At 36.9% G+C, this 26,658-nt stretch overlaps 1 protein-coding gene across 3 annotated transcripts in view; it reads left to right on the forward strand.

The window, feature by feature from the left end:
• The window catches only part of LOC145686422 (RUN and FYVE domain-containing protein 2-like), a 137,399-nt gene that overhangs the window by 102,331 nt on the left and 8,410 nt on the right, over positions 1 to 26,658 (forward strand). For all 3 annotated transcript variants that reach the window (XM_081759715.1, XM_081759716.1, XM_081759717.1), the window contains exon 11: positions 15,204 to 15,428. In XM_081759715.1, coding sequence (XP_081615841.1) covers positions 15,204 to 15,428 — 225 coding nt within the window. The remainder of the gene's footprint in view (positions 1 to 15,203; positions 15,429 to 26,658) is intronic.

The raw sequence follows: 26,658 nt of genomic DNA on the forward strand, positions 1-26,658 counted from the left end.
TTCAGAGGAGAGAGTAAGCTAAGGGAGTTTATATATTCAGGGAGGGATCCTGAAATCACTCTTGAGCGGGTTTGGTTCTGTGTATTGGCCCACTGCCATTTTGGAAGACTACAGTGTTGCAAGGGTTGAAACAGTACGATAGTTCGCATAGCTCCCTAATATGTCCATCAAATCATTGATAAGAATTCTTCATTAGTGTGTCACAATAGAACCAATGAAATATCCTAAAATTACGTCCCAGAGCACTACAGAGCCGCTATCATGTTTAGCGATTGGAAATAAGGAACTCACAAGTTCGTATCTCTTTGAGCGTACACCATACAGAAACCTGGCTTGAGGTAGGGAACGAGAAACATACCTAGTCGAACTCGTCAAACTACTCTCTTCCAATTATCGATAGTCTGTGTTTTACATTCTTAATTCCATTTTTCTCGCCCTACCGCGTGGCGGCGGTGATAAGAGATTTCAAATCGCAACTTTACTCCGAATGCTCAGGTTATGCAGCTCATGTTGAACTGTGATTTTAAGTACAGGCCGTTCTAGATCAGGGTTTGCCCAAGTGTGCCCAGCCCGAAATAATCCGCGGGCTTTTTTCGGGTTGGACCCACCTTAGTTTTCGGGGTTGGAGCTTTTTGTTATTATATTATTGGTACAACTAAGTTGATCACATTGAAAGTGATTTTTTTTTTTAATCAGATTTTGAACTTCCTGTGAGGGAATTAGATGCTTCAGTTAAGGTATACAACATTCAACATAAGACCAAAGTTCTGAATGCATTGAATGAATAATAATAATAAACTTTAGCTTGAAATAATTATAGAACAAATTAATATGCGGATTATGCTTGTAGCCTATTTGAAGTAAAAAAAAAAAAAAAAAAAAAAAAAAAAAAAAAAAGCAATTTTATATTTTAGAAAATTCTTTCCGTGAATAGTGTGCTCGGCGACACCGAGGGACGTTATCCCTCATACGTTTGACGGCTATAAGACCATAGGTGCCGGTACTACCAGTAAATATGTAAATACATTAGTAAAACTATCAGTATTATTTCTTACCTTTCATGGTAACACAAGTATTCTTAAGTAAAATTTGGTTTACCAGCAACAACAGTTTAGTTCAGTAATTTGTTGCTACTGTTCAAATAAGCATTCTGTGAAATCAACACCAGCAGTAGCTTAAAAATTCTTGTCAAATTTAAGAAACTTAATGCTCAGAGTTCCGAAGACTACGTAACGCTTGCTATTTCAAGTGCTGAATTCAAACTTCGTACTAGTGGAAGTTTCGATGTACAGTCTGCCAAGGAAGTAAATGTATAGTCCGCAGCAAAAAAAAAAAAAAAAAAAAAAACTGGAACATGAGCATGTAAGTTTATTGTGAAACAACACTTAACAGCGCAAGGAATCAACATAACGCTAAGTGGCCCAAATCACGCCAGGAGAAACCTTGGCGTCCTCAATTGCACACTTGTTTTGGAGCAAAAGACTTAGTCGTTTCACAATAAACTTACATGCTCATGTTGCAGGTTTTTTGCTGCGGACTACATCTCTATTGAGTCTGGTACTCCTGCACTCCAACCATGGAGAATATGAGAATTAAATCAATCAAAGGTGTAGTGACGAGTAAGTAAAAAGGTCTAATCTGAATAAGACATTGAAAAGGGGCACAAGCTATGAATACGAATAGTGCATGGTGTAAAGGACGACACCGAAAGAGAAATCCAGAAACCGCTGATAAACGGAGAAAAAAGAGTAAAAATTGTCGAAGTGGTAACAAAATACAAATGCGAACAAATATGCGAAGAACTAAGCGCTTACCAGCAAACGATCTTGGTGTAGTGGTTAAAGTTCTAGATTACAAATTCAAAGGACGTCAGACGATTTACGAATGTTGGTTGGGCAAAGACAAACAATATCTACGGGGCTTAGCAGTGCAGTTCGAAACTTAATTGATCTGAAGTATCTCGTTTTCATGTTATTGGTCTTAGAAAGAAACACTACACCATTTGTTACAGAAGTTTTGGTAGAGTAATCTGTGAAGTATCGGTATCGTACTGGACTTCCAACTGTAAAACCTTGGTTCAGTTCCACACCAGGTAACCTTTTTTTCTCATAAAATAATGGCTGCACGGAAGTTGTTTGTTCCAAATTCTCTATCCAGAGATAAGATGCAAGAGTCATGCAGATATTAACGGAAAGAGAGTGGAAATAAATCTTATTGATATATTATCAGGAACTTTCATCCATATTCATATTCGTTTATGTTTTAGTTCCTTCTTGTTTATTCTTCTTTACGAAATTACAGTTCACGGTTACATAGAGTATAGCAAGGGATGTGAAAGATGGGTCAATCCATACGAAGTGGTCCAGAGGAATTTGCTCAACCATCTCCGAAAATTCTAAAAATTTGAGTGTGATGAACCTTGTATATGAGAAGGTCAAATCATGCCAAATTTCATCCTTCTAATCCTGCCGGAAGTGCTTAAACATTTTGGGGTGTAGAAGATGTCTTATATAAATAACATTGGAAAGACCTTTCAGTTCCCCATAAAACTCTACGGTTGAAAATATGTTTTTTTGGTCATTTACTTAAGTAACGCTAACGGCAACATATAAGCATACAGTATTTAAAGTTTTTATTCCAATTACCTAAAATATGAGATTATAAGTCCAAAAAAGGGCCCGTTTAAATAACATTGAGAATTTCTTCATTCTCCCTTTAGACCCCCTAAAAATTGAAAATATTAACTTTTGGCAATATTCCTGTGGTTAATACTTGAAAGCTACAATCATGCTAAATTTCGCCTTTTCACGTCAACCGGAAGTACCCTTTTATTTTACGTCAGTTCACGTAGTTTTATATTTAGTTAGGATAGATGTAACGCAACTTTGTAAACATATTAACTTCCGTAACTTGGATTGGATTTCAATATCACTTTGCTCATACATTAAGTACCTTAATACCGCGGTCCAGTTCGACGATGGGTGTCGTGGGTGCAAGGGGGAGCTAACCCCCTTACCATATAGACGTGGCAATGATCATGGAGCTAGAAAGATGGAGCAAAGGCCACTCGCAAGCTTTTGCACGACTAAACACAAACAAAAACGGGCCTAACTGCACCGTGAATAGATTTCGAGATCTAGCATGAAACATCCAATCATTTAAATTTTTCCGAGCTACGACCATCGTCACGCAGGTGCTTTCTTCGCGTTTTTACCATGTCCTCACTTTTTTCTCCATGTAATATAAGTCATGAATTTTTTACAATAGTTTATTCACATACAGAATTATTTATGGCGTAAGCAGCAATTTTTAGCACTTTGCCCTCCTGAGATATTACGCCCCAAAAATGGCATCAAAATCACGAACTTGAACTTTCGGACCCCCCCCCCCCCCCCATAAATTTACGATGTCAGTGGTATCATAGGTGTGGATATTTCTGCAGAATCTTTACATGCAATACTATTTAGCACAAAACTTATGAATCCCCCACTTTATGCCATTCCAAAATATAGCCCGTTTAAAAGTGTAATTTTCTCGTTTTTCTGGTGATTTCATGTGTTGGTTTGCAACCCTGCCATTTTATTTAGACGCAAATGTTTATATTCCGCGTATACCATAATCTCTCCTCTAAACAGTCGTCTTTGTTTGGTGTTCGTCTGATTTGTACATCCTGAGCAACTGTAGTTTTTGTAAACGCTTGCAAATGCAAAAATTGGCACTTCACTGACAAGAAAGATGGCCGCCATTCAGGAATACTTGTACATACGACAATGTGAATGATGTTATTGGTCTTCTCATGCACACGGTTCGTCACACTCAAATTTTTAGATTTTTTGGAGATGGTCGAGCAACAATTTTCATAAGTTTTGGACCACTTCAGATGGATTGACCCAGATATACATTTTTACTGTTTGTTATATTTGAACCATATGAAACATTTTTTAAGTTCTCTTAACTACATTGATGCAGTAGTGTTCCCAAATTAAACTTTACACACTGCACATCTTAAAGTTTTATTTTTATTTTTATTTTTATTTTTCATTGTCTAAACAGACTTTGAACGAATATTATAACACCAAAAAATTTTCGAAACGAAATTCTTGCAAAACAAAGATGAGAGTTAAATCACCCCGCACGGCATGGTAGTTTTTCATAAAAGTTTCAATAGATATATATTAAAACTGAAAAGTAACAAAATTGAATGTAACGTTGAAACGAATAATGTAAAACATTCAGATATTTTACAAAATACTGTAACCTGTGAAATAAAATAAAATGTGTGACCAATATTGACTTTTCTATGGTATGTCTAAGATTAAATAAGTTCTCTTTGTGACTTTCTCATGATATCAGTCGCTCTGTAGACACTAAACGGTGTTTTCTACCCGATTTTTATTCGTTGCAGAGGCATGAATATTTTTCACCTTTTTCCCGTTTACCACACTTAACATCTTTCGAACAAACTAGTGCACTTGTAAAACGCCTTACGTAGTTCTCAACCATCTAACCTTAACTACATTGTTGGTTGTCTAACGTTGCAGGATGTAAAAAAGTGGAAGTGTGAATGCATTTTTGCTCGTGTGTATACAAACAGGTCTCAGAGAAGTATAACACTACTCTTCCAAACTGCTTAGTGACTACAGAAGAGGCTGTGCTTTAGGAGCCGTCAAAATGGTCAAGAGGAAACAGCTTGGAGCTAGCAAGGAGGAAATAATTATCGCACCTGCATTACGCAGTAAATTACTGCGTGAAATCGGTGCGATAGTGAAGAGAGCTCATGCAATTGTTCAGTACGTTGTGAATAAGTTCAAATATAAAGGCACAACAGACAACATTCCTCAAAAAAGGGAAAGATAAACTAGTTGACGAACGCTTAGAACATTTCATCGTTAGACAGTTGCGAGAAAACCCTCGAAGAAATGTATCGGAAGTGCGTCTGTTGGTTGAAGAAGTGTCAGGTAAGACAGTGAGTAACCCAGCCGTGTTCTGTGGAAAAATAGTTTTCACGGTCGCATACCTCGAAAGATTCCCTATATTATTGACAAGAATCTGTCTCAAGTCGCGGTTTGCACAAAATCATGTGAACAAGCCGCAAACACTTTGGAATCGGGTAATTTGATCCGATTAGACTAAAATCTATCTATCTGTGGTGAAAGTCTAAGCAACTCAAAACTGCTCCTTAATCAGCGGACCTGAACCCTCTAGAGCTTTTGTGTGCAGTTTGAAAAAAAAATGTCCATACAGTCAAGGTGACTTCAAAATTGAATCTGAAAAGCGTTGTTCAAGCTGAATGGGGAGACATAAGCCCACAAACGTCAAAACTCGTAAATTTCATGCAACAGCGTAAATCTGTCATAAAGGCTAAAGGCTAAGGAGTGGTCAACTAAGTACTAAATTCAGTGGACATGTTTCCCAAAATGAAGTGTGTATATATACTAGTTTATGAACAGGATTGTTGCATGGGCAAATGCATTTTTTGTTCTTCTCGTTTAATTTTTATTAAAGAAACTTTTGTATATTTTTCATTACTCAACATTATTTGAGTAAAAAATCAACGTGTATGAACAAGGCTGTTACATACTGTATGAATAAAACTAGTTGTAGGAAGAAATAACTGAATAGGAATCTGTTAGAATGTATTTATATAGCTTAATATTGTGGTCTCAATATATGGTCCCTCATCCCAAAGCTTGATTATTTTCACAGGACACTTTTGGGGAGAGGGGAAGTTGGGTGAATCACAATGTTCGGGATGTGAGTGGTATGTGGTTCGTATTTTGGAACCTTAGGTGAACGGATAGTTTAGAATAATACTTACAACAATAATGAGTTTGATGTTTTATAGCTGTTCGTATTAGGCATTCTTATTATGTAACCATCTATTTGATTCCTCATTGATTTGAAGGAACGCATCCCAATCTTAGTTCCAGAGCCCCTCCTCCCTCTCTCTCTCTCTCTCTCTCTCTCTCTATATATATATATATATATATATATAGAGAGAGAGAGAGAGAGAGAGAGAGAGAGAGAGGGAAAGAGAAACTTTTGAACTGAGTGTGATTTTCGTGTGAGAGGGTGATGATCGGCAAAAGTGCATAGAAATTTTGCGGCAGTTCTGACAAAATGGCCTCTGCAATAGGCACATTTCTGAAGAAATTTGCTTATTGTAGAGACTCACGAGTGCGAAATTCGGGAAAATTTCATTTTTCCGATCACCGCCCTCTGATACATACTCCTGATTAGATATACCTACTTCTTAGTTTTCATTGTTTCACTTCTCTAATAAATGTCACTGGATTTTTTTTTACCCCTTTTCCACTTAACATATTAAACGAGTTATATGCTCTTTTTTACCCCCTCTCATGTGCTGTATGCATCATTAACAAAAATGAAAAAGAAAATACTCCTTGGAGTGGATTCGAACTGACATCCTTTGAATTTGTAATCTAGCGCCTTAACCACCACACCAAGATAATTGCATGGTAAGCGTTGTTGGCATATTTGTTCGCATTTGTATTTTATGTTCCCACTTCGACAAATTTTACTCTTTTTTTTCTCTCCGTTTACCAGCTATTTCTGGATTTCTCTTTGGGTGTCGTCCTTTACACCGTGCACTATTCGTATTCACAGCTTGTGCCCCTCTTCAATGTCTTATTCAGATTAGGTTTCTGTTCTTACCCTTCACTACACATTTGATTGATTTAATTCTCATATTCTCCATGGATGGAGCGCAGGAGCAGCAGACTCAAAAAAGAGAAGTACATTGACAGACTGTACGGTAAAGAAAGCTGCATTTTCGGGAGAAACTCCTTGTGAAAGAAGTTCTCGGAAAATTCCGGCATTTGAACACACAAAGCATTGAAAGTGAATACTTCAGCAGTAAAACTATTTATTTTACGCTGGGAGATATTTAATTTCATTCGAGACATTTTGAAACTTTATAAAATATGAATTATGTTAATTGGTTTAAATTAATTTTCGCGATAGAACCGTCTAGCAACAAGTGCTCGTTAATTGAATGCACGAAGTATGGAAAGTGAACTTAATAAAACAATTTATTTTACGCTGGAAAATGTTTATTTCATATAAGCCATTTAGGTAGAAGCATTAGATATTCTAAATTTGCTGTATAGATTTTCTCGGTGATCCAATGTAGAATTTCAAAATGGCGGCCATTTTTTCAAAACTGCGGTGAATAGAAAATTCTTTCGAGTTGTGACAATGACAATCTTGAAATACAAATCACATTTTAACACTTTTACCCCAAAGACATTGAAATATTTCGAGAAAAAAAAAACGAAAATATCCGAAAAAACCCATGTAAGCCCAGGTTTTCTTTTTAAACGGGTTTTTTCAAACCCTGTCCTAGATACTGATTTTTACAGTCTTTCATGCTTCATTAGATCTACAGTTTTGTATGGCAGGCCTCTTTTATGTTCGGTGATCGCTCTGACCTAGACTTGGTTCCATTAATTATTCCTCATCCCTGATTATGTTTTGCTGTGAGTTGTGTATTTCGTCATTACTTAGGACATTGTTGCTCATGATACACCTAATACACTGGCAGTCTTGGATACATTTAATTCAACCAACTGTGTACCCATAATTTGCCATCTTTGAAAATAGAAGTTTTAGGTTTTCCATTTTGTACCACTGTCTGACCTATTGCATACATGAATCTATACTAAACCAACCCGCGTACTACTCACTATTACCTCCACAGCACTAAGACAAGATAGTCGCATTGCGCAAATGTTTACTATTGGTAACTTACCTATGAAATGTTTGTACATGACTGCTTCCATTATTTTAATTATTAAACGAAGGATCATCACGAGAGAAACACCTTTAAACACACTTTTAAATAATTTTTTAGAAACCGGTTTCTTTTCATGTAATGCCGGGTATTTAAGCTAGTATATATACAGCGTGGCCCAAAACTATTCTGATTTTCACGCATTTAGTTTTAGAGGAAATACATAACATATTATTGAGAACTTAATTTCCTTTAAAAGAACTATGAAAAAAGAAAATTGGTCCATAAACAACGAAAATAATGTCTGTTTTTAAATCGAGTTTTCCGCCATTTTGGTGACAATTTATTTTACGCTGCAGATGGCTCCTCTAACCAAAAAATCATCCCGTCATCTTATCTTCACGAAAGCTGCCATAGGAGGACATATTCTCTCCTACTATAATAATTGTTTGTAAATGGGAGGTGTCAGTGACAGAGGTTACTCAAATCTAAGTACTCACAGCTCATGTTGTTATCGTGTGCAGTACATACGGTGTAAATACGGGCTAATATGGGCTTGTACTACAAAATGTAAGAATGTGTGGTAATTTTGTTCTCAGGACCAATTCATATCCTATAATAATGATAATAAAATAACTCTTAATTTGTATATTACTTGTGCGAAAAGTAAACGGAAGATAATCATGCAACATTACTACTAAACTGAAAATCTAGATGGAATTCAACAATTAAAACTGTTAATGAATTTCATGGAGAAATGTCTACAAAAAGTTGCGTACAGGATAGATACATTCTATGACAGCTTGTGCTTGAGATCTGCTATATTGTATCGCAAATTTATTTTTACATCGCAGAAAGATTTTTTTTCTGTACTACATATATACATTCTGAGAATAATTTCTGTCAGTCACAAAGATGTTATTGAAAAGTCTGGAGTAAAAGAATCCTGTCAGTATACGCACAATATAAGGAACGATTCTGTCTCATAATAATAATACATATACTTTGGTCAGGACAAATGTGTGCCCGTATTATGGAAGTATGCTATAAGGGAGGTTTCACTACCTATCTTATCTATCCATATATATACAGGGTGTTTCAAAACAACACCGACAACGTTTGAGAGGTGATTCCTAACACCGAGACAAGACGAAAAGTATAGACCAACCTGGGTGCACAAATGCTTCCTATCGGAGTTATAGGCTGTCGAAAACATGAAAAAACGAAATTTAAAGGTCCGTAGCTCCAAAACTATGAGACTTACCGTAGTCGGATCAAGACTTCACTTAAAAAATAATATGTGCCCTATCCAAAAATACATGTTTCAGAATCCTAAGGCATTCACCCAACAATGTTCATAGAGGCAGTTTGGCTACGGTCATATAATTTGAAGTACACAACAATTGCCTCTACAAAAATTGTTGCGGAAGTATCGCAGGATTCTGAAACATGGATATTGGATAGGGTACATACTAATTCCTAAATAAAAGTCTTAACCCGACTACGGTAGGTTCCATAGTATTGGAGCTATGGACCCTCAAAGTTCACTTTTTCATGTGTTCGGCAGCCTACAACTTCGAAAGGAAGCGTTTGTGCACCCAGGATGATCTATACTTTTCGTCTTATCTTGGTGTCAGGAATCACTTCCCAAACGTTGTTGGTGTTGTTTTGAAACACCCTGTATATATCCGGAGATGTAAATGCCGCAGAATTTGATAGGCTGAGTAGTTAAACTCAAGAAACAAGCTCATCATTCAAAGAAACATAAAGTTAATGTATTTGAAATGATGAGTTATTTATTTATTTATTATTAATATTATTTTGGTACTTCTAGATATGGTAGAGCACGTGAACAACAGAAATTGGTATAATAAGTGCAATTTTGGGTATACTATATACTTTTCTAACAATAATTGGTATAATAAGTAGGTAACAAAGTGTTGAATACTGAAAAGTTGAAAAACGAGGAAATTAGAAATCTTTTCGCTGAAAAATTCGAAGAAAAATGTTCAAACGAGCAAAGGATAGGCGCAGGTAGTAACGCACGGTGGGAACATATTAAACGTTGCTTACAGCAGGCTGCAGAAGAAGCAGTAGGTTACCGCGAACACAAAACTGCTAAGAAAACATAGGTTACAGAGCAGATGTTGCAGAAAATGAGGGAGAGGAAGATGTGGAAACAGGTTGATACAGAAGAGGGCAGAAAGATGTACAGAAAGTTAAATAATGAATTACGAAGAGAAACAGACAAAGCGAGGGAAGAGTTTTACAAAAGAAAATGCGAGGACATAGAAGAATTAGAAAGAGTTGGGAAATATGAGGAAATGTACAAGGAGGTGACATCTATGGAATTTCGGAGGAAACAAGGGAGTATCATGATGGCAGTAGAAAATAAGAATGGGAAGGTAGTCAGCGAGAGAAATGAGGTCATAGGAAGGTGGAAAGAATACGTTGAAGACTTATATGAGAGTAGGGATAGACCGTGTAGCCTAAATGTTGAAGTGGAAAATGAAGTAGGCGAGGATGATAAAGGATTTAGTATTCTTCGGGATGAGTTTGAAAAGGCTATATCTGAGATTAGGAATGGAAAGGCAACAGGAATAGATAACATACCAATTGAATTCATTAAAAATATAGGAGACAAGGGAAAGAAAGAATTGTGGCGACTATGCAATGAAATATATGAAACAGGAGAATGGCCAAGAGACTTTCTGAAAACGATCATAATACCGATGGCTAAGAAATCGAACCCAAAGAGATGTGAGGATTATAGAACTATTAGTCTCATATCTCATGCAGCTAAAATTCTGCTCCGAATACTGAACAGAAGGTTATATGGAAGAACAAATAAAGATGTTGAGGAAGAGCAGTTCGGGTTCAGAAGAGGCAAGGGCACAAGAGATGCTATTGGATTATTAAGGGTGATCGGTGAAAGATTTATAGAAAAAGGGAAAGAGGTGTATGTTGTATTTATTGATCTAGAAAAGGCTTTTGACCGCGTGAATTGGGAATTGTTGTTGGGAGTTCTAACAAAGATAGGGTTAGAATGGAAAGATAGAAGACTCATAAGAAACTTATACATGAACCAACAAGTAAGTGTTAGAATAGGGGAAGAACTGACGGAAGAGAGTACAATTGGAAGGGGAGTTCGACAAGGATGCTGCCTCTCGCCAACACTATTTAATGTCTATCTAGAAGAGATAGTGAAAAAGAGACTACATGATGATGATGGCATTTCGGTAGGAGGTAGAATGATTAGATGCATAAGATTTGCAGACGATATGGCCCTTGTTGCAGAATCTGAAAAGAAAATCAATAAAATGTTAGAAAAAATGAGAAGGGGCTTTGAAGAATATGGGATGAAAATAAATGTTAGAAAGACAAAAGCCATGGTGATTGGAACGAAGGGGTCTGTATCAAATATAAAAGTAGGAGGGGAGAAAATAGAACAAGTGAATAGTTTTCGATACCTGGGTAGTGTTCTTAGTAATGACATGAAATGCGAACGTGAAATAAAAGCAAGGATAGGAATGGCGAAAGAAGCCTTTAAAAGAAAGAAAAGTCTGTTTTGTGGGACCTTGAACAAAGAGTTGAGAAAAAGACTCATAAAATGCTTCGTGTGGAGTGTTGTGCTGTATGGGGCGGAAACGTGGACATTGCGTAAGGGTGAAGAAAATCGACTGGAAGCCTTCGAAATGTGGGTGTGGAGAAGAATGGAAAGAGTTAGTTGGGTCGAGCGGAAAACGAATGAGAGAGTGTTAGAAATGGTGGGTGAGAAAAGAACACTTTTAGATATTATTAGGAAGAGGAAGAGAAACTGGTTGGAACATTTGCCTAAGAAGAGATTGTATTATGAGGGACGTCCTAGAGGGTATGGTGGCGGGAAAGAGAGGGAGGGGGCGAAAGAGACTACAATTAATGGATGATATTAAAACAGAAAGATCATACGCGAAGACGAAAAGGTTAGCGGAGGATCGTGGAGCATGGAAGCTTCTCAGCTGCGGCAAGTGACCTGCCAATAAAGGCAGAATACCTATGATGATGATGATATACTTTTCAGACTTTCACGTTCAGTTATAATATTGTTAACCTCATCTGCGTTAAAAATGGATGTAAGTTGGCATATGGCTCCCAAAAGGACGACAAGAAAAAGCATTTCTCCTTCTAGTATAAACTCTTACTGATACTGGCTTACGAGCATCTTTATAAAATTGTAGTTTGATGCTACCAACCTACTTCCATGCCATTAATAAAAATAAAATAAATAAAATTGGAAACATATCAGGCTAAATATAGCTGTCCACAAGGTTGTCTCATGAACTTTGAACTGTTATAACTCGGAAAGGAAACGTGTCATATTAATTCAAGTTGTACATGAAGAAAGTGAGATTCTTTGACATATTTTTTTTCCTATAAAGTCCCATATTCAAATACGTTACATTAATAGACACACGTATGACGGGTAGAATGCATTGTAGAAAAAAAGAAGAATGGCTGAAAACCTTTTCTGCGCTCGAAAATATTACCAAAATCGTATATTACGTTTTAGACGTGGCATGTGCTAAAATATCGGAACTTCAATATGTTGTGTTTAAAATATATTGGTTGACAATATTTTATGACGTCAATGTGAAAATCAAGTTTCCCGAAAATTCCTTGTCTGCTAGTAACACTGTAAAGCACGAAAGTGCACTACTTGATGCGTGGCGGATGTCTGTACACAATAACAAAAAACAAAACTAAAATTGCACAATACAGTTTTATCAAAAGTAGTGAAACCTAGTAACACACCTACGTGGTTGGCAACTTACATACTATACATATACATCAACGTTTTATTTACGCAGTATTGCTTGCAATTTGCTACACAAAATCCTAGAAATGCCATGTAAATGAAAAATTGTATCGCAAAGTGCCAATGCATTTGTGATCATAGTTTATCACTGAAATGGACAATTTTTGCAACAGGAAACAGTGTATCATTATCTTTCGTTCATGATAGAACGCTTCTCTTCGATCTTACATATATTTAAAGCTCAAAGATGAATTCCATTAAAAATTCCTTTACGTATCTCCTAGGGTCTCAAGATACAATCTATTGTGGACTACATATCAAATTACTAAAAACTTTCGTAGAACTGATGATGGAGACTATCTGCTTCGATATTTTATTCTATTTATAAAGAAAACTGTTCAATGGGTTCTGAAAATCCAAAACTCTATCTTACTTTTCAGAAACTAGGGTACTAGCCAAAACATGGGACTCTCTTTTGCCCTTTTATCTTGTCCGATTGTTTCACAGCATTGGCCCAGAAATATAAGTAGTTTTGCTGCGTCCTTCTCTTGTGTATTGAAATGACGAAAGAAAATTAATGTTCAATTTAAACCTTAAAAAAAAAAAAAAAGCTGGATTTAAGTATCAATTGGCTACAACATGAGTTAGGATATGAACATTTATTAAAACTGAGTTATTTTCTTTGTCATAAAAATAAATGTTCAGTTGATAGATTAATTCAAGTTCGCCGTAGCTTCATATAGAAGCAATCAAAACCAGCTATCAGCTTACATGTCTGCAAAAAGAAAATAATAATAGTAACTTTTCTTTCGATGCCAAAAATGTGATAGAAAATTTATAAATTGTGATAACAGATTTAAATTGATTAGCAGTTTGTTACGCGAAAAGCAATAAATAAAATTTTAAAAAAATAAAAAAATAAAAAGAATCGTTGATACATACAACTAATGCTGAAATTATTTCTATCACTTCCATGTAGCGTGCCATACGATGCCATAACGAAATAGTTTCTTCAAAACTTCAAGGTTAATGTTGTTAATGGCGTCCCTAATGCTTGCCATAGGAACTAATGTTTGTAGGTTATTATATTACACATGTTTTAAATTACCCCACAAGAAGTAATTGCATGGAGATGGGTTAAATAAATGAGAGGACAGTAAACCTCTTCGAAGTGTTTTATACAATATAGGTTTGACTTTGTGTTAGAGCAATTTCCTACGTGAATCTGCGTAACGGTTTTGAAAAACTCAGAAATATAGGTGCCATGACAGTTGCTCTTCCACTTCGAGGTCTGTCTCACAATCTCAGACTTTCATCCGGATTTTTTTTTATTATTATTATTATTTTCCGTGAGGAAAAAGAAGAAGGTGTACTAGGGCATTATTGTTAAAGGACGTCCCCTACACAAGAATGACATGTAATCCAAATTTACCTTAGCTGTAAGTGCAGGGAGAGTTGATCAACTCCAGGGGAGGCAAAGCACTCCAGAAGTATGCCCGGAGGACACCGTTCATAGACTCCTGACATTTTTGACGAAACTCCAATGTTTTCTATGTAGCAAGGCCAAACAGCAAACAGCACAAATTGTTTCCGCACCTGTTCAAAACTTCGTTGTCAAGAAGGTTCTAATGATAGACAAGCTTTTGGAGTGTGTAACATACTTCAAGGTCAATAAATAAATAAATAACACGGAACGTAAACCACTAACACAGAGAAATGAACAGCAATAACAGTACGTGTAACACCTCGTTTCAACACTGAATTGTACTGTCCTGAATGGCTCAATTTCAGCTTTGAGTGTAGAAACAGTATAGCCAACCAACACACAATACAGACAACCATATAAACTATACTTGTCTCACGTGTTAAAATTTGAATTAGCTTGATTTTCATTCTTTTATCTTATATAATGTATAGATATCTTCCTCGCATCATGGGGAGCACTTCGGTGCCCACAGTATTGCTAGCAGACAAGGAAATTTCGAGAAACTAGGTTTCCGTGCTGACATCCTAGAATATTTAACTTTCAATCCATACATAGTAGACAAAACATACTGACCTGTTTCTATATGTTAGCATGTGCCACGTCCAGAACTGAAGATCTTCTCGTAACATTAAATTTTAGAGATGTTTTCGGGCAAAGAAAGTGTTTTCATCATTTTTTCCTTTTCTTTATTGGTAACGTCATTATCCTCACTCATCTTGTTTTTTCTTATGTGGGGTACTTCAGTTCCTCAGAAGAAATATGTCAAAGAATCTCTTTCTTCGTGTGCAACTTGCATTCATTTGGCACGTTTTATTCCCAAGTAATGAAAGTTCAGAGTTCACGGGTCAGAATTTTGTGGACACTGTACAGTTATTTTTACCTAGGTAATGTTCGATAGTTATATAACAGTCGAAAGTTTCTCTCCTCATCTGAGTAAGTTATTACTTAATTTTCAACATAATTCAAAATCACTTCTGATTTTACTTAACTGTAATTTTTTTCACATGTAAAAGAACTTGAGATCTTATACCTTGATCTGACATCTTAATCGAAATTAACACAAAATATTCCCAAAGTGAAGTAAAATCTTCAGACTCGGAGGTGATGAGAATGCAAGCGTCGACATTGTGGAAAATATTTTATCTGATAATTAAATGTCATCTTTACAGAAATATGAGCAGCTACATGGAGAATATAAGCAGCTACAAGAACAGTGTTCTGAACATGAACAAACGCTTGAAGAACTAGGTACACAGTTAAGTGTGTCTAAACTACAAGTAGCAGATCTGATAGAGGAAGCTAGTCGGACGAGGGAAGATGGTCAGTGGGCGTCGGATAAAGATGCTACGCACTGCAAGGGCTGTAATAAGGAATTCAATGTGACTAGAAGAAAGGTACAGTATAAAAGTGAATTATTAGATAAATTTTCCTCCATGAATGATTAAGTAAAATTTGAACTGCCTAGAGAACAAATTTCAGTAGAAACACTTGATAAATTTCAGTAGAAAGTCGTTGATGTGAACTGTTCGTAATCTCGTTATATCAAATGAAATGCAATGAAGTATTGTAAAAATTGCATTCAATGCAGCTTCTCGTTGTATTGGCATCTCTGATTATTTTTGTTAGATTTGTAAGTAAGTTGCAGTGTGAGTTCGTCAAGGTTTGTTTTATATTTATTTACTTTATTTCATGTATGTAATTGTAAACTTGTTAATCCGAATAGTCGGTTGTGTTTCTGATTAACTGTTACCTACTATAATTTCTCACACATATTTACTATGGTTTCTCTCTCACACATTCTCTGTTGTGCATTACTTTCATAAATGCCTACGGTTCATTCTTTTTCTTACGCAGTAGATACTTCGATGTGTGTAGCGGCGATTTTAAAAATTCATAACGTTCGATCTGTTTCTAAATTGATCAGACTGATACCTCGAGTCGTTACGCGACCCTATTTCAAGGACAGAAGATGCCGTGAACAGCCAGAGATGCAACACAAGTAACATTGGAAAAGACCGCGTAACTAAGTGAAAACACCTCTGAGAAAATTAGTACAGAGTATTTAAAATAGCATACTTTAATAATCATAGTCATAATCATAGAATGTGACTCGTAACTAACACCGTCTGTATTACCACTAGACTACTCTAGTTTGCGTCACAAACTGGAAATATATTTATTAACTGATACAATGGGATTTATATATACCATTGTAAATAATAATTCTGTACTTTAAAACGTTCAAAAGACTATTGAGTGAATTAATTGGTAACTTAGCTTTAAAGATACAAGTACTTTTTTCGAGTTAACATCATATAATTCCTTAACCAAGATACTTGACACACAGTATAAAACTATACTGTTAGTTGTTTGTTTTCAAATTAGACAGTGGAAAACATCATAAGCTTTTCCGCCAACTCACACAACATATACTATCACACAAACATTAAACTCTCCGTCACCCTACCCCATCCCCTCTTTTCCTGTGGCAAAATAAACTTTATATATAATCTTACATCTCTATTGAGATATATCAGTAGGAGCTCCACTGAGTCCCCTATAATCACAAATTATAGTATTAATGTCTCCCCCGAGGTCATTAATACGTTTGAATGTGTTTTTTGTCCCCACCTAGACTAAATAACTTAATTGTCTCCACGTAAGAATTATTTATTAATTTATACCGTATTTATGTTCTTTTGACAAGAGAGAGTGATGGAAAGCGAAAGTAATAATTCGTGTAATTTAGATGTGCTTTGTTATTTTAGCTGTCGTTAGATCTTGTCTCCACCGAATTCTTCCAAAGAAATTCGGTTGATGCCAAATTCTGGCTCATTTAGTTCGATGTCTTCTACATTAGCAATTTTAGTAAGTAACTACACTGGTAGGACATCAAGCTGAGAATGTTTTTTCAGTTGAATGGTCATGCAGTTCTCCAGAGATTTCCAATGGTATTGTTATAGAAGACGCGCCCAGACGATGACCAGTCGGGAGACTTTGAATTTAGCACAAAGAAGCCGTTATAAAGTTTATGGTCCCTTTGGAAGAAGAAAAAGCTAACGTTGCCATACGCAGTGCCTTCCTTTTCCTCTTCCCCTTTTTTTCTCTCTCTCTATCTCTTTCATCCATGTGTCTAGCAGTGTGTGTGTGGGGAGGAAATTATGTCGAAGGAAAAAAGATCATTAACAAAGATTTGGCAACAGTTTGGGTTCAGTTTATTGCCTGTCAATTACTTTTCAAGAGAGAGAGAAACTAAACAGAACAGTATGAAAAGAAACCTCACACGGGGCGGCATCCCTTTGTAAGCAAGTGGCTGTCTTTATACTGAGGCTACTTTAATTTGTCGTGTGATAGCTCACGTAATTTACCGTTTGTGTACCTGATAGCTTACTTTGTTCAGTTTCTTCATCCAAAGTAGCAGATTATTCAGCTCTAATGTTGACTTTCGTGTCATACTGTTTCTCGATTAAAATCTTCAATTCCTCGAAACATTTTACATCAGAATTTATACTCCACTCCGTTCTCAAATAGGACAGTGCAACACACACTAAGCTTTTCCGCCAACCCAATAAAGGATAATAATACATTAACAAAATTTATTAAAATTCATGTACAGTTTCGAGGTACTTCCCATCTCTTCCTCGGCATCTAAAGAAAGCTTGTTCCTACATAAAAGCCATGATGTAGGAAATCTTTGTTTGCTTATTTTCTAGATTAAAAGTGTTGGGATGAATCTACAGGGTGTACAAACGAAAAATTTAATATTTCATCAGATTTATGTAGCAGGTATTTTTTTTTTTTTTTCGTACGCGCCAAGGAAGAAATGAAGAGTATCTCGAAACTACACAATTTCTTTGAGTTACAATATAAATTTTATTATAATCAGATGTAATCTAATAAACCGCACTTTGTTGCGTAGTCTTGGCGAAAGTCTCTGTATTTATACGTGTAGCAAAATTAGAATCGAAGTGACAGTTTAGAATCACGTGGAAATTTGTGTTGCGAAGGAATAACACTATGGGATTATTAGGTACGGAGAGAGGGTATAATAATCATAAACGTCGTGATGTTAGTTACAAGTGAAGGTTTTCTGTAGGAAGAGACAACAATATTACAATGTTGCTGCCTAGTAAAATGTGTTAAGATAGAAATGATACATATGTAACCCATGCGTGTATAGAAATTTATAAAGGTAACCAAAAAAGTTCTGTCGAATTGTGTGAAAGTCTGTGTTCAATTGGCCCTCACACCGTGAGTTGAATGCAAATAGAGATAAGGAGAAGGTCAGTTGTTGGTATGGGTATATCCAACATACTACCTGGTTGTGGCAGTTCAGTTACACCGTAAACTTGCGTAAGGACAGTGTGAACATGAGACCTCCACAGAGCATCATAAGGGCGTGTATGCTGTACCAATTCAAACTGGGATCAAACGCTACTGCAGCGGGGCGGACACATATGCCAGGCCTTTGGTGAGTACGTCGTGACTACTCGGACAGTGTAGCGGTGGTTTAACAAGATTAAGGGCGGTGGCGAAACATTCAAGACGCACCACGTGCCGGAAGACAAACACATGTACAAAGCAAAGATCTTCAGGCAGCAATTAAGGCGAGCAGTGACCAGATATGTGAGGAACTGGGACTACAATTCAGTGTGAGTGGAGAAACCATTCGGCAGCACCTCCATCAACTTGGGAAGCGTTACAAGTTGGGTTGATGGGCCCCACATGATTTGAATCCGGGCCAGAATGCAACGCGAGCAGACACCTGTGTTTCTTTACTGTCTCGTCTGAGGAAGGAGCCATTTCTGGACAGTGTTGACATGTGATGAGAAGTTGGTCGTGTACGAAGCTCCATGGCACCATCATCATTGGTTAGCATCCCATGAACTGGTTCCGAAACAGCCAAAAGCAGCACTGTAATGAAAGTAGGTCCTCCTGTATATTTGGAGGACTGCTCGCGGCATCGTGCATCGGAAACCGCTACCAGCTGGTTAGAGCATCAATGCAACTGTGTACTGTCAGTACGATAACGTGCGTAAGAGATTGTTAGCAGAAGATAATATGACCTTCACACTAGCTGTTCAAATGGCAGTGCAAGCGGAAACTATTGGTAACGACATGGCAATCATGAGAGAAAGAATTCGACGAGGTCGGTCAGGTGAATGTGTTGAGTGATTGTCAAGGTAGGCCAAATAAGCAAAATCAAACACAGGTAAGGTACAGTAGTCACAGTGGAAATAGTAATAAAACAAAATGGTACAAGGGTAAATTTGTGTGTGGTAAGTGTGAAAAACAACATAAATACTCCTACAGCTATAACTTTTACTATTAAAAATAACTACTTCCAAACTAACTACTCTTTATTTACGAATACGGGTACATGCACACAAACTTCAAATGTACTTGACCGATTATTATCTCCATGCTACTAAATAATATTCTTCACAGTACTTATGTAATGCCCACTTGCATATTCCAACTTCACTCTTGCTCACACGAACTCTTGACTCATGCCAAAGCCGGTCATCATCATCGCCCCATCACAGACTATTGACAGTACTCTCACACTCTTCACAGACTATTTGCTATACCACATTCTCCACAGATTATTCACTATTTAACTCTTCCACATTCTTCACATATTCACTATTACAGCATCGGGAACTGCTACCAGCTGGTCAGAGCATCAACGCAACTGTGTACTGTCACCAGTTGAGCCGTGTTCTTGAAAAAATCAAACCTCTGGAGCCAGCACTTCTGAATCGCAAAGGGATCCTCCTGTCACAGGACAACGCTAAGCTTCACGTGGCTAGAATGAGCCAGGACACCATTCTACGCCTTGGGAAACACTATTGCATTCGCCATACTCCTTGGACATTGCACTTTCCGATTATCACGTGTTCCATTCTTGGACAATCATCTTAGAGGATGTCAGTCCAAATCCCTAGTAGAGGTACAAAATGCACTTGAATGATGGAATCCATAACCTTCCAGAACGTTGGTAGAAGGTCGTCATTGCTGATGGGGACTATTTGTGATCTTCCAGATACGTCTTAGGTGACATATCGATGTTTGAAGGTGTGGGTGAAAAAGCGACAGAACTTTCTTGGTTACCTTTATCTTTTCTTTGTTTACTTTTACATGTTTTAGTTTTTGTGTTTGTATATAATTTAAGATCTTTGTGAGCTTTACAGTTCTTCACAATAAAACAGATAAATTCAACAGCAGCTAATATTTTATGTCGATCATTTAGTATTGCTGTGGTTAGTTGCGCCGAGAGATCCTGGGTTCGCGTCCCTACAGAACTATCTTGGTTCGGACGTCACGCTTTATAAGATGTTTGTGTTTTCTATATCATCATTGTTAAAATGGAGCGTTAAATTCATTCGTAACAAAACCAAATATACATCTGTTTGTTGAAGTTTAGCGTTCCTTATCAGCATTGAGGCTATGTGAGACGTGGATGTATGGTTTAAGGTGCAATTCGAACCACCGTAATGCGTTGAGAGCTCCCCCACTAGAAATCAGTCACGAATCTGTGCAACAAAGATTACACGATTAGTTGGGGGACGCGGTATCTCAGTAGTAGAACGCTCATCTCTAGTGTCTGGCTCTTTGGTTCGATCCCAGGTCACTTCAAGTGGGTTTTGTGGTGGATAAACTGTGTGCAAGAGTTTACTCGAATTTTCTCGCTTTCCCTCACTTTCTTCATTCCATCCTTTCTCATTATCATCATCACTGTCTCCTTTAGCCTTGGAACATAATCATAGTATGTTTTAAAAAAAAGACGACCAGCGTGGAAGGGAATAATAATACTAAAGAATCAGATGCAGATAATATTTCCCATAGATAATACGGTGGGTGTGAAATGATTTCATTCTGCAACTCGTGGAGTTTTTTGAGCGACATTTTGGAATATGATAGTACAATGTCTGTTGGCTATTCCTGAGTGCTTGCGGACAAGTTCGCTATGTATTTCGTGAAGTTTATTACTGTAACGAATTTACAGTGATGGTTTCGCCTCGACGGAGAAAGACATGATGAATCACTCCCACCGTGAACCTCAATATCAGATACAACACCTGCGGGTAAAGGGATGTATTCGAAAACCATCTTGGACGTTGATCATGATTCTACCAACCACTGTCATGACTGTGTATGATTGTCTTAGAAGATTTTTTTTTCATCAAAAGTGACAATCTGATATAGAAAACCTTCCCAGTTATTGTATACACTCTGTACTGCAGATCTCCTGACGCCGATCCTTGTTGTGTGGTGTCAATTTGTGTGTCACACACAAATCCAAATTTTTCATTTTACCTATTGTGCGCAGTTTCCAATCTACAGTCGTGTAGTGTATGCCTAACTCGTCTCTAATTGAACGTACACTTTATCCGAATAGTGCGATTCAACGATATTCTTGAGGAGTTCGTCAGAATCTAGTGTCGATCGGTGGCCGCGGGGCAATGTTATGTCACTAATATGAAATTCCACAAATCAACGACTTATATATAGATTGTCGGTTTACCACTTGTGGTGTAAATGCACTATTGATGTTTTTTGCTGCTAGGTGTGTAGTGTGTTCCAGTTTGACCTCTTAAGGTTAGTGTAAAGGGACAGGTTTTGCTGATAGATGTCACTACAGTTTTCGTATCTCTCCCATGTATTTTTTACCTTTCACGAAAATTTACAATTTCTTTTACAAATTTCAACGTAGAACTTCAAATTTTTAGAGAAGGAACTTCATAACCTATTAAAGGGAACAACCCGTGCCGATTTTTTATTTAGAATTTTCTTCATTGTTGAAACAGTTCCATTGTTAAAGGTTTAGATATCCATTTCAACAGTCAAGCCATTTCAACAATGAAGAAAATTCTAAATAAAAAATCGGCACGGATTATTGCCTTCGATAGATCATGAAGTTACTTTTCTAAAAATTTGAAGTCTGTAGATTGAAATTTGTAACAGAAATTGTGAATTTTTGTGAAAGGTAAAAAAATACATGGAAGAGATACGAAGATTGTACTGCCATCTATCGACAAAACTTGTCCCTTTAAACCAACCTTAAAGAAAAATCACTTGCAACTAATGCACTTTCACATGCCCCAGTCCAGTAACACTTCTTCTAATTAACTGGGCACCTCAGCTTGTTTTTTGAACATTTACGGAGTTGGTGGAGAGTCGTACGTGCGCCTTTTGTCTATTTATTGGTTGCGTTACAGAAGGTGGTTTCCCACCAGATGTAAAAAGCGTATATTTCAGTCTCCAACCCAATATTAAGGTAATGTTAGTCGATTGTTTTATACACAGTATAGTTTGATACTTATTTTCTAAATTTAATAACCTTTGGTACCGGTATTCCATTTTACCTTCGTTTTCTTTTTTTCCTTTTTCTTTCTTCAGTTTGTTATTTCAGAGAATTATCTTCTCGTTAATTGAATGGATAAGTGGAAGAAGAATAGGGTAAACCATACAGTGATTGGCACTTTAAGGATTTTTTAAAAATATAGATGTCTACATCTTTTATCTTTTTAAATGTATTCTCTGATTACGGAGAACTTGTATTTTTTACGTATGTCAGAAGCAGAAAATGTTTGTAGAATTTACAGTGAACACAAGTATAAAACTATAGTAATTGGCACTGTAAATACAGTAATTGGCGCTTACTCCTCTAGTGATTGGCACAGTTAGTAATCCGCAACTCAAATGATTTTTATTTATAAAGGACAACATAGTTTTACATTATGTGCCGAAATATAATACTATCAGGCTACTCTTTGACCAATAATTACAAGAAATCACTTAAAATTGTTTATAACGTTCTACAAACAATAACATTTAAATTCAGGCAAAATGAGCACTTTTTTTTTTTTAAAAAAAAACTCTATCTTAATAAATCTTTGAATCTGAAAGAAAGAAACGAGAAACAAGGGTCGCACGATTTGCATTACAGAGACTGAGTGATATTACTCACTACCAACATAACCTAGTATATCTATATCTTCTCTGACATCGTCCAAAACGTAGCAAATATGGCACATAAAATCATCATCTTGCAGGTCTTCCGGAATATGGATCTTGTGATCACTAGGAATGCAATATAAATGAAAACTATTCGTACACAAAGAACACGTTATTATGTTGTAAGAGTTTGATGGCAATGCACATTTTTGACATGTACTTAATTGGTCGTCGATTCTTTCCCCCCTCCCCCCAAAGCTCATATTGGCCCGCATGTATTTTTATGAATATGTATTTTTAATTGTTATATGTATTGCTCCCCCTCCCCCCACAAATTTACAGAGAAGTCGGCACCCTTGCTGACGGTACCGAACAAATTTATCTTTACAGTTTGTTCCTGTTTTGAATTATAAATGCTTCCGGTTCTGGCACTACTCTCACCTATTTCTGGTTCCTCTATGGATATACAATCTTTATATCTTATATTTGCTGCCATTTTCTTTTACTTTCCTGCCTTGGATTCCTCTCTCTCTCTTTTCTGCTCAGCTTTTTCTTCTTCAATTTGCTTCTTCTGAGTTTCTTTCTTGGTATTTCTCTGGAGTGACAACAAACGGTAGGCGCTCTATATTGCATTTCCCCTGCGCTTAGATGTGTCTGGTCAATGCAGATGATCAGCAAATGACGCATAATTTGAATTGCCAGTTTTCAGCAATCTGCTTGAACCTTTACTCATTTCAGCACTCTCTGAACACGACACAGTGACTTCATTCTCAAATGTCTCTATATTTGAGCTCCCAGAAAGTAATGATAGTCTGTGTTCGAGTTATTTTCATCACGGGTATTTACGTTTGTTTTGTGTTCATATTTGGCGGCACCCGATGTTTCTTCTATTTCATTGACTGATGGGTCCTCTGCTAGAGAATGGTGAAGAACATTTGGATTAATTCCTTTCCCTAATGAATTTCCCGGGTTATTGCTTTGTGTAGATGTTTTGAAATGTCTCCACAAACGATATAAGACTGACATTTCCATTCTGCGACTCTTTTCCGACTCCTTTTCCACTTCATTGCTTTCCAGTTTTTGCAATACATCTTCTCCAACAATGTCCAAGAGCTGCTCATCTGTTACAACGACAGTTTCGTTTGTTTCTGGACAAGAATGTTGAGCACAAATTGGTGAGGGCGTAGATGTGTTTCCAATGCATTCACTATAGTCCATACTATTTGGGTGAAAGGGAAACAAGCCACAGGGGCGAAAGCCATTTTTAATAGTTGATGGAGAAATATAATTATGCACTACTCCTTTAAGAAGAGGAACAAAATTCAGCTCATTCACCATTTCATCGGAATGGTTATGCCTCCAATTCCAAACTACTTTTCTCCACCACTCCTTTATTGGTCAAAATGCTGCAGCATCCGCTGGTTAAAGTATTCGAGCTACATTTAGGAGCTCCTCCGTGGCTACGCGGTTAGCATAGGCGCCTTTGGCGTGGGAGACCCGGGTTCGATTCCCGGCGGGAGCTCATGTGGTTCGGATTCCACGTTAATCAGTAGGTCCACGTCTCATATAGCCTCGCTGCTGAAAGGGACGCTAAACTAACTAAAATCAACTCAACTCAACTCGAGCTGCATTTAGATACAAAGCAATAAGTTCTATTTGTAGCTCACAGCATAGCTGACTCAACTGGTAAGTTAGGTGCGTCTTATTTCAATCAACAAAAATAAATGATTAGAAATTTAACATTTTGTTGTTTCAGGTGTTACAATACATTAGCAACGTATTCGTAGAACACCTTAGCTTTCATCCAACCGTTCTTACTATACTAACACCCCATCCTTTTGGAACAGATTTTGCCACATTTTTTTGGAATACGGACATAAGGGTGCACTATCATTGCTGGAGTTGTATCACCATTGGCGCTAAATGTAAACATTACTGTTATTGAATCTTTAGCATTATTTTGCTTAACTTCATACACATTTTTGGCACCCTTTTCAACTAGAACTCTTCCTGTATTCGGAGATATTTGAAAATTGGTTTTGTCTCCATTGAAAACTTGTTTAGGATCTTACAATACTTGTAGCAGTCCCTTTGCTTCTAAATACGTATGAATGTTTTCAAACCAAAACCTGATATCACATTCACTAACACATGAGCTTGCACAAGTTACAGCTTCGCAGGTTTTTTCACTGGTACAAGGGTTTCTCTTCAGAAATGCTTTGTACCATCCATCACCAGGACGATTATTTTTGAAAGGATTAGGGCGCGGATTTTGGGTTAAAAACTGTTCCACACTTATAGAATATCATCTTTCTTCCTAGGAAATGCCTTTTCTGCGCTCGCAGTTATCCATTTCATTAATATAGGTTCTTCTTTTTGCAAAATTGGGAGTAGGATTGAAGTCATCTCTGCAACTAGAATTTTTTAAACGAAATTGCAGTATAGGTCTCTTGGTACACCGTATATCTTTGAGGCTGTTTTGATTCCCATGGTATCTGAAACTGCTTGGAGAGCATCTTCAAGCCTTTGCTTATCATATTTAAGAGTTGTAATTCTTGGCATATTGCAATATTGACCTAGGTGTCTAACCAACAGAAACTACTCCTGTAAAAGATATGAAAATTAACATTACCACAACGTGCCACCATAAATATAAATTTAATCGATGAGTTCGAACACCATTCATCTCCACTTTTTGACAAAATTGAGATTCTTGCACTTTCCAGCTCATCTGATGTGGGCACACCTTTTAGGCTGAAAACAAGTCATCTCCTCCCACTGGTTATAGAAAATTTTGAGCATTGAAATCTCTATTTAGTTTTAAACATGCCTTATTCTGGAGAGACTTGTTTCGATAGGGATGGCAGGTTTTCGAACTCAATGGTTCAATTGAAAAAGTAACAAAAACGGACAGTGTTATGCATGAATAGACAAAGCACCACTTCTTGATAGAATTTCTGTTTTATGGCGCACTCTATTTGGGAAGTCATGGAAATAAAAATCACTACCATTTCTTAGCAGCGTTTGCCAAGGAGTAGTTTTAAAAACTAAGCACCAACTTACTTATATGCGATTCACTTTAAAAACTTTAGACTTTATTATCTCATAACAAGTTTCTGGCTCTTAGTCTTGTGGTGTATAACACTATACTAATATGTCATGACCTCTGATTCACGCGATCGAAACTAAGATCTCAAGTGATCAACTTTTTTCAATTTGTTTATTTTTTAGTTGCGGTGATTGGCACCACACTATACAGTAATTGGCAGGGGTGCCATTAACTAGAAAGAGTTAACGTAGGAACATGAAAATTTAGTACATTTGTATTTTCCCTAATTGAAAGCTTTTAAAAACCTTATATCATAATCATATACAAAATGTTAATTTGATAGTTATTGCAGGGGTATGCCAATTACTATGTAGGCGCATATTTCTTCATATAGTGATTGGTTGAGTTGAGTTGATTTTGAGTTTAACGTCCCTTTTCAGCAGCGAGGCTATATGAGACGAGAACCTACTGATTAACGTGGAATCCGAACCACATGAGCTCCCGCCGGGAATCGAACCCGGGTCTCCCGCGCCAAAGGCGCGTACGCTAACCGCTTTAGCCACGGAGGAGCTCTATAGTGATTGGCATCCTCATTTTTTCAACAATAGGGAGAT

This window comes from Thermobia domestica, chromosome 5, assembly GCF_964235325.1.
Source record: "Thermobia domestica chromosome 5, izTheDome1.hap1.1, whole genome shotgun sequence".
NCBI lineage: Eukaryota > Metazoa > Arthropoda > Insecta > Zygentoma > Lepismatidae > Thermobia > Thermobia domestica.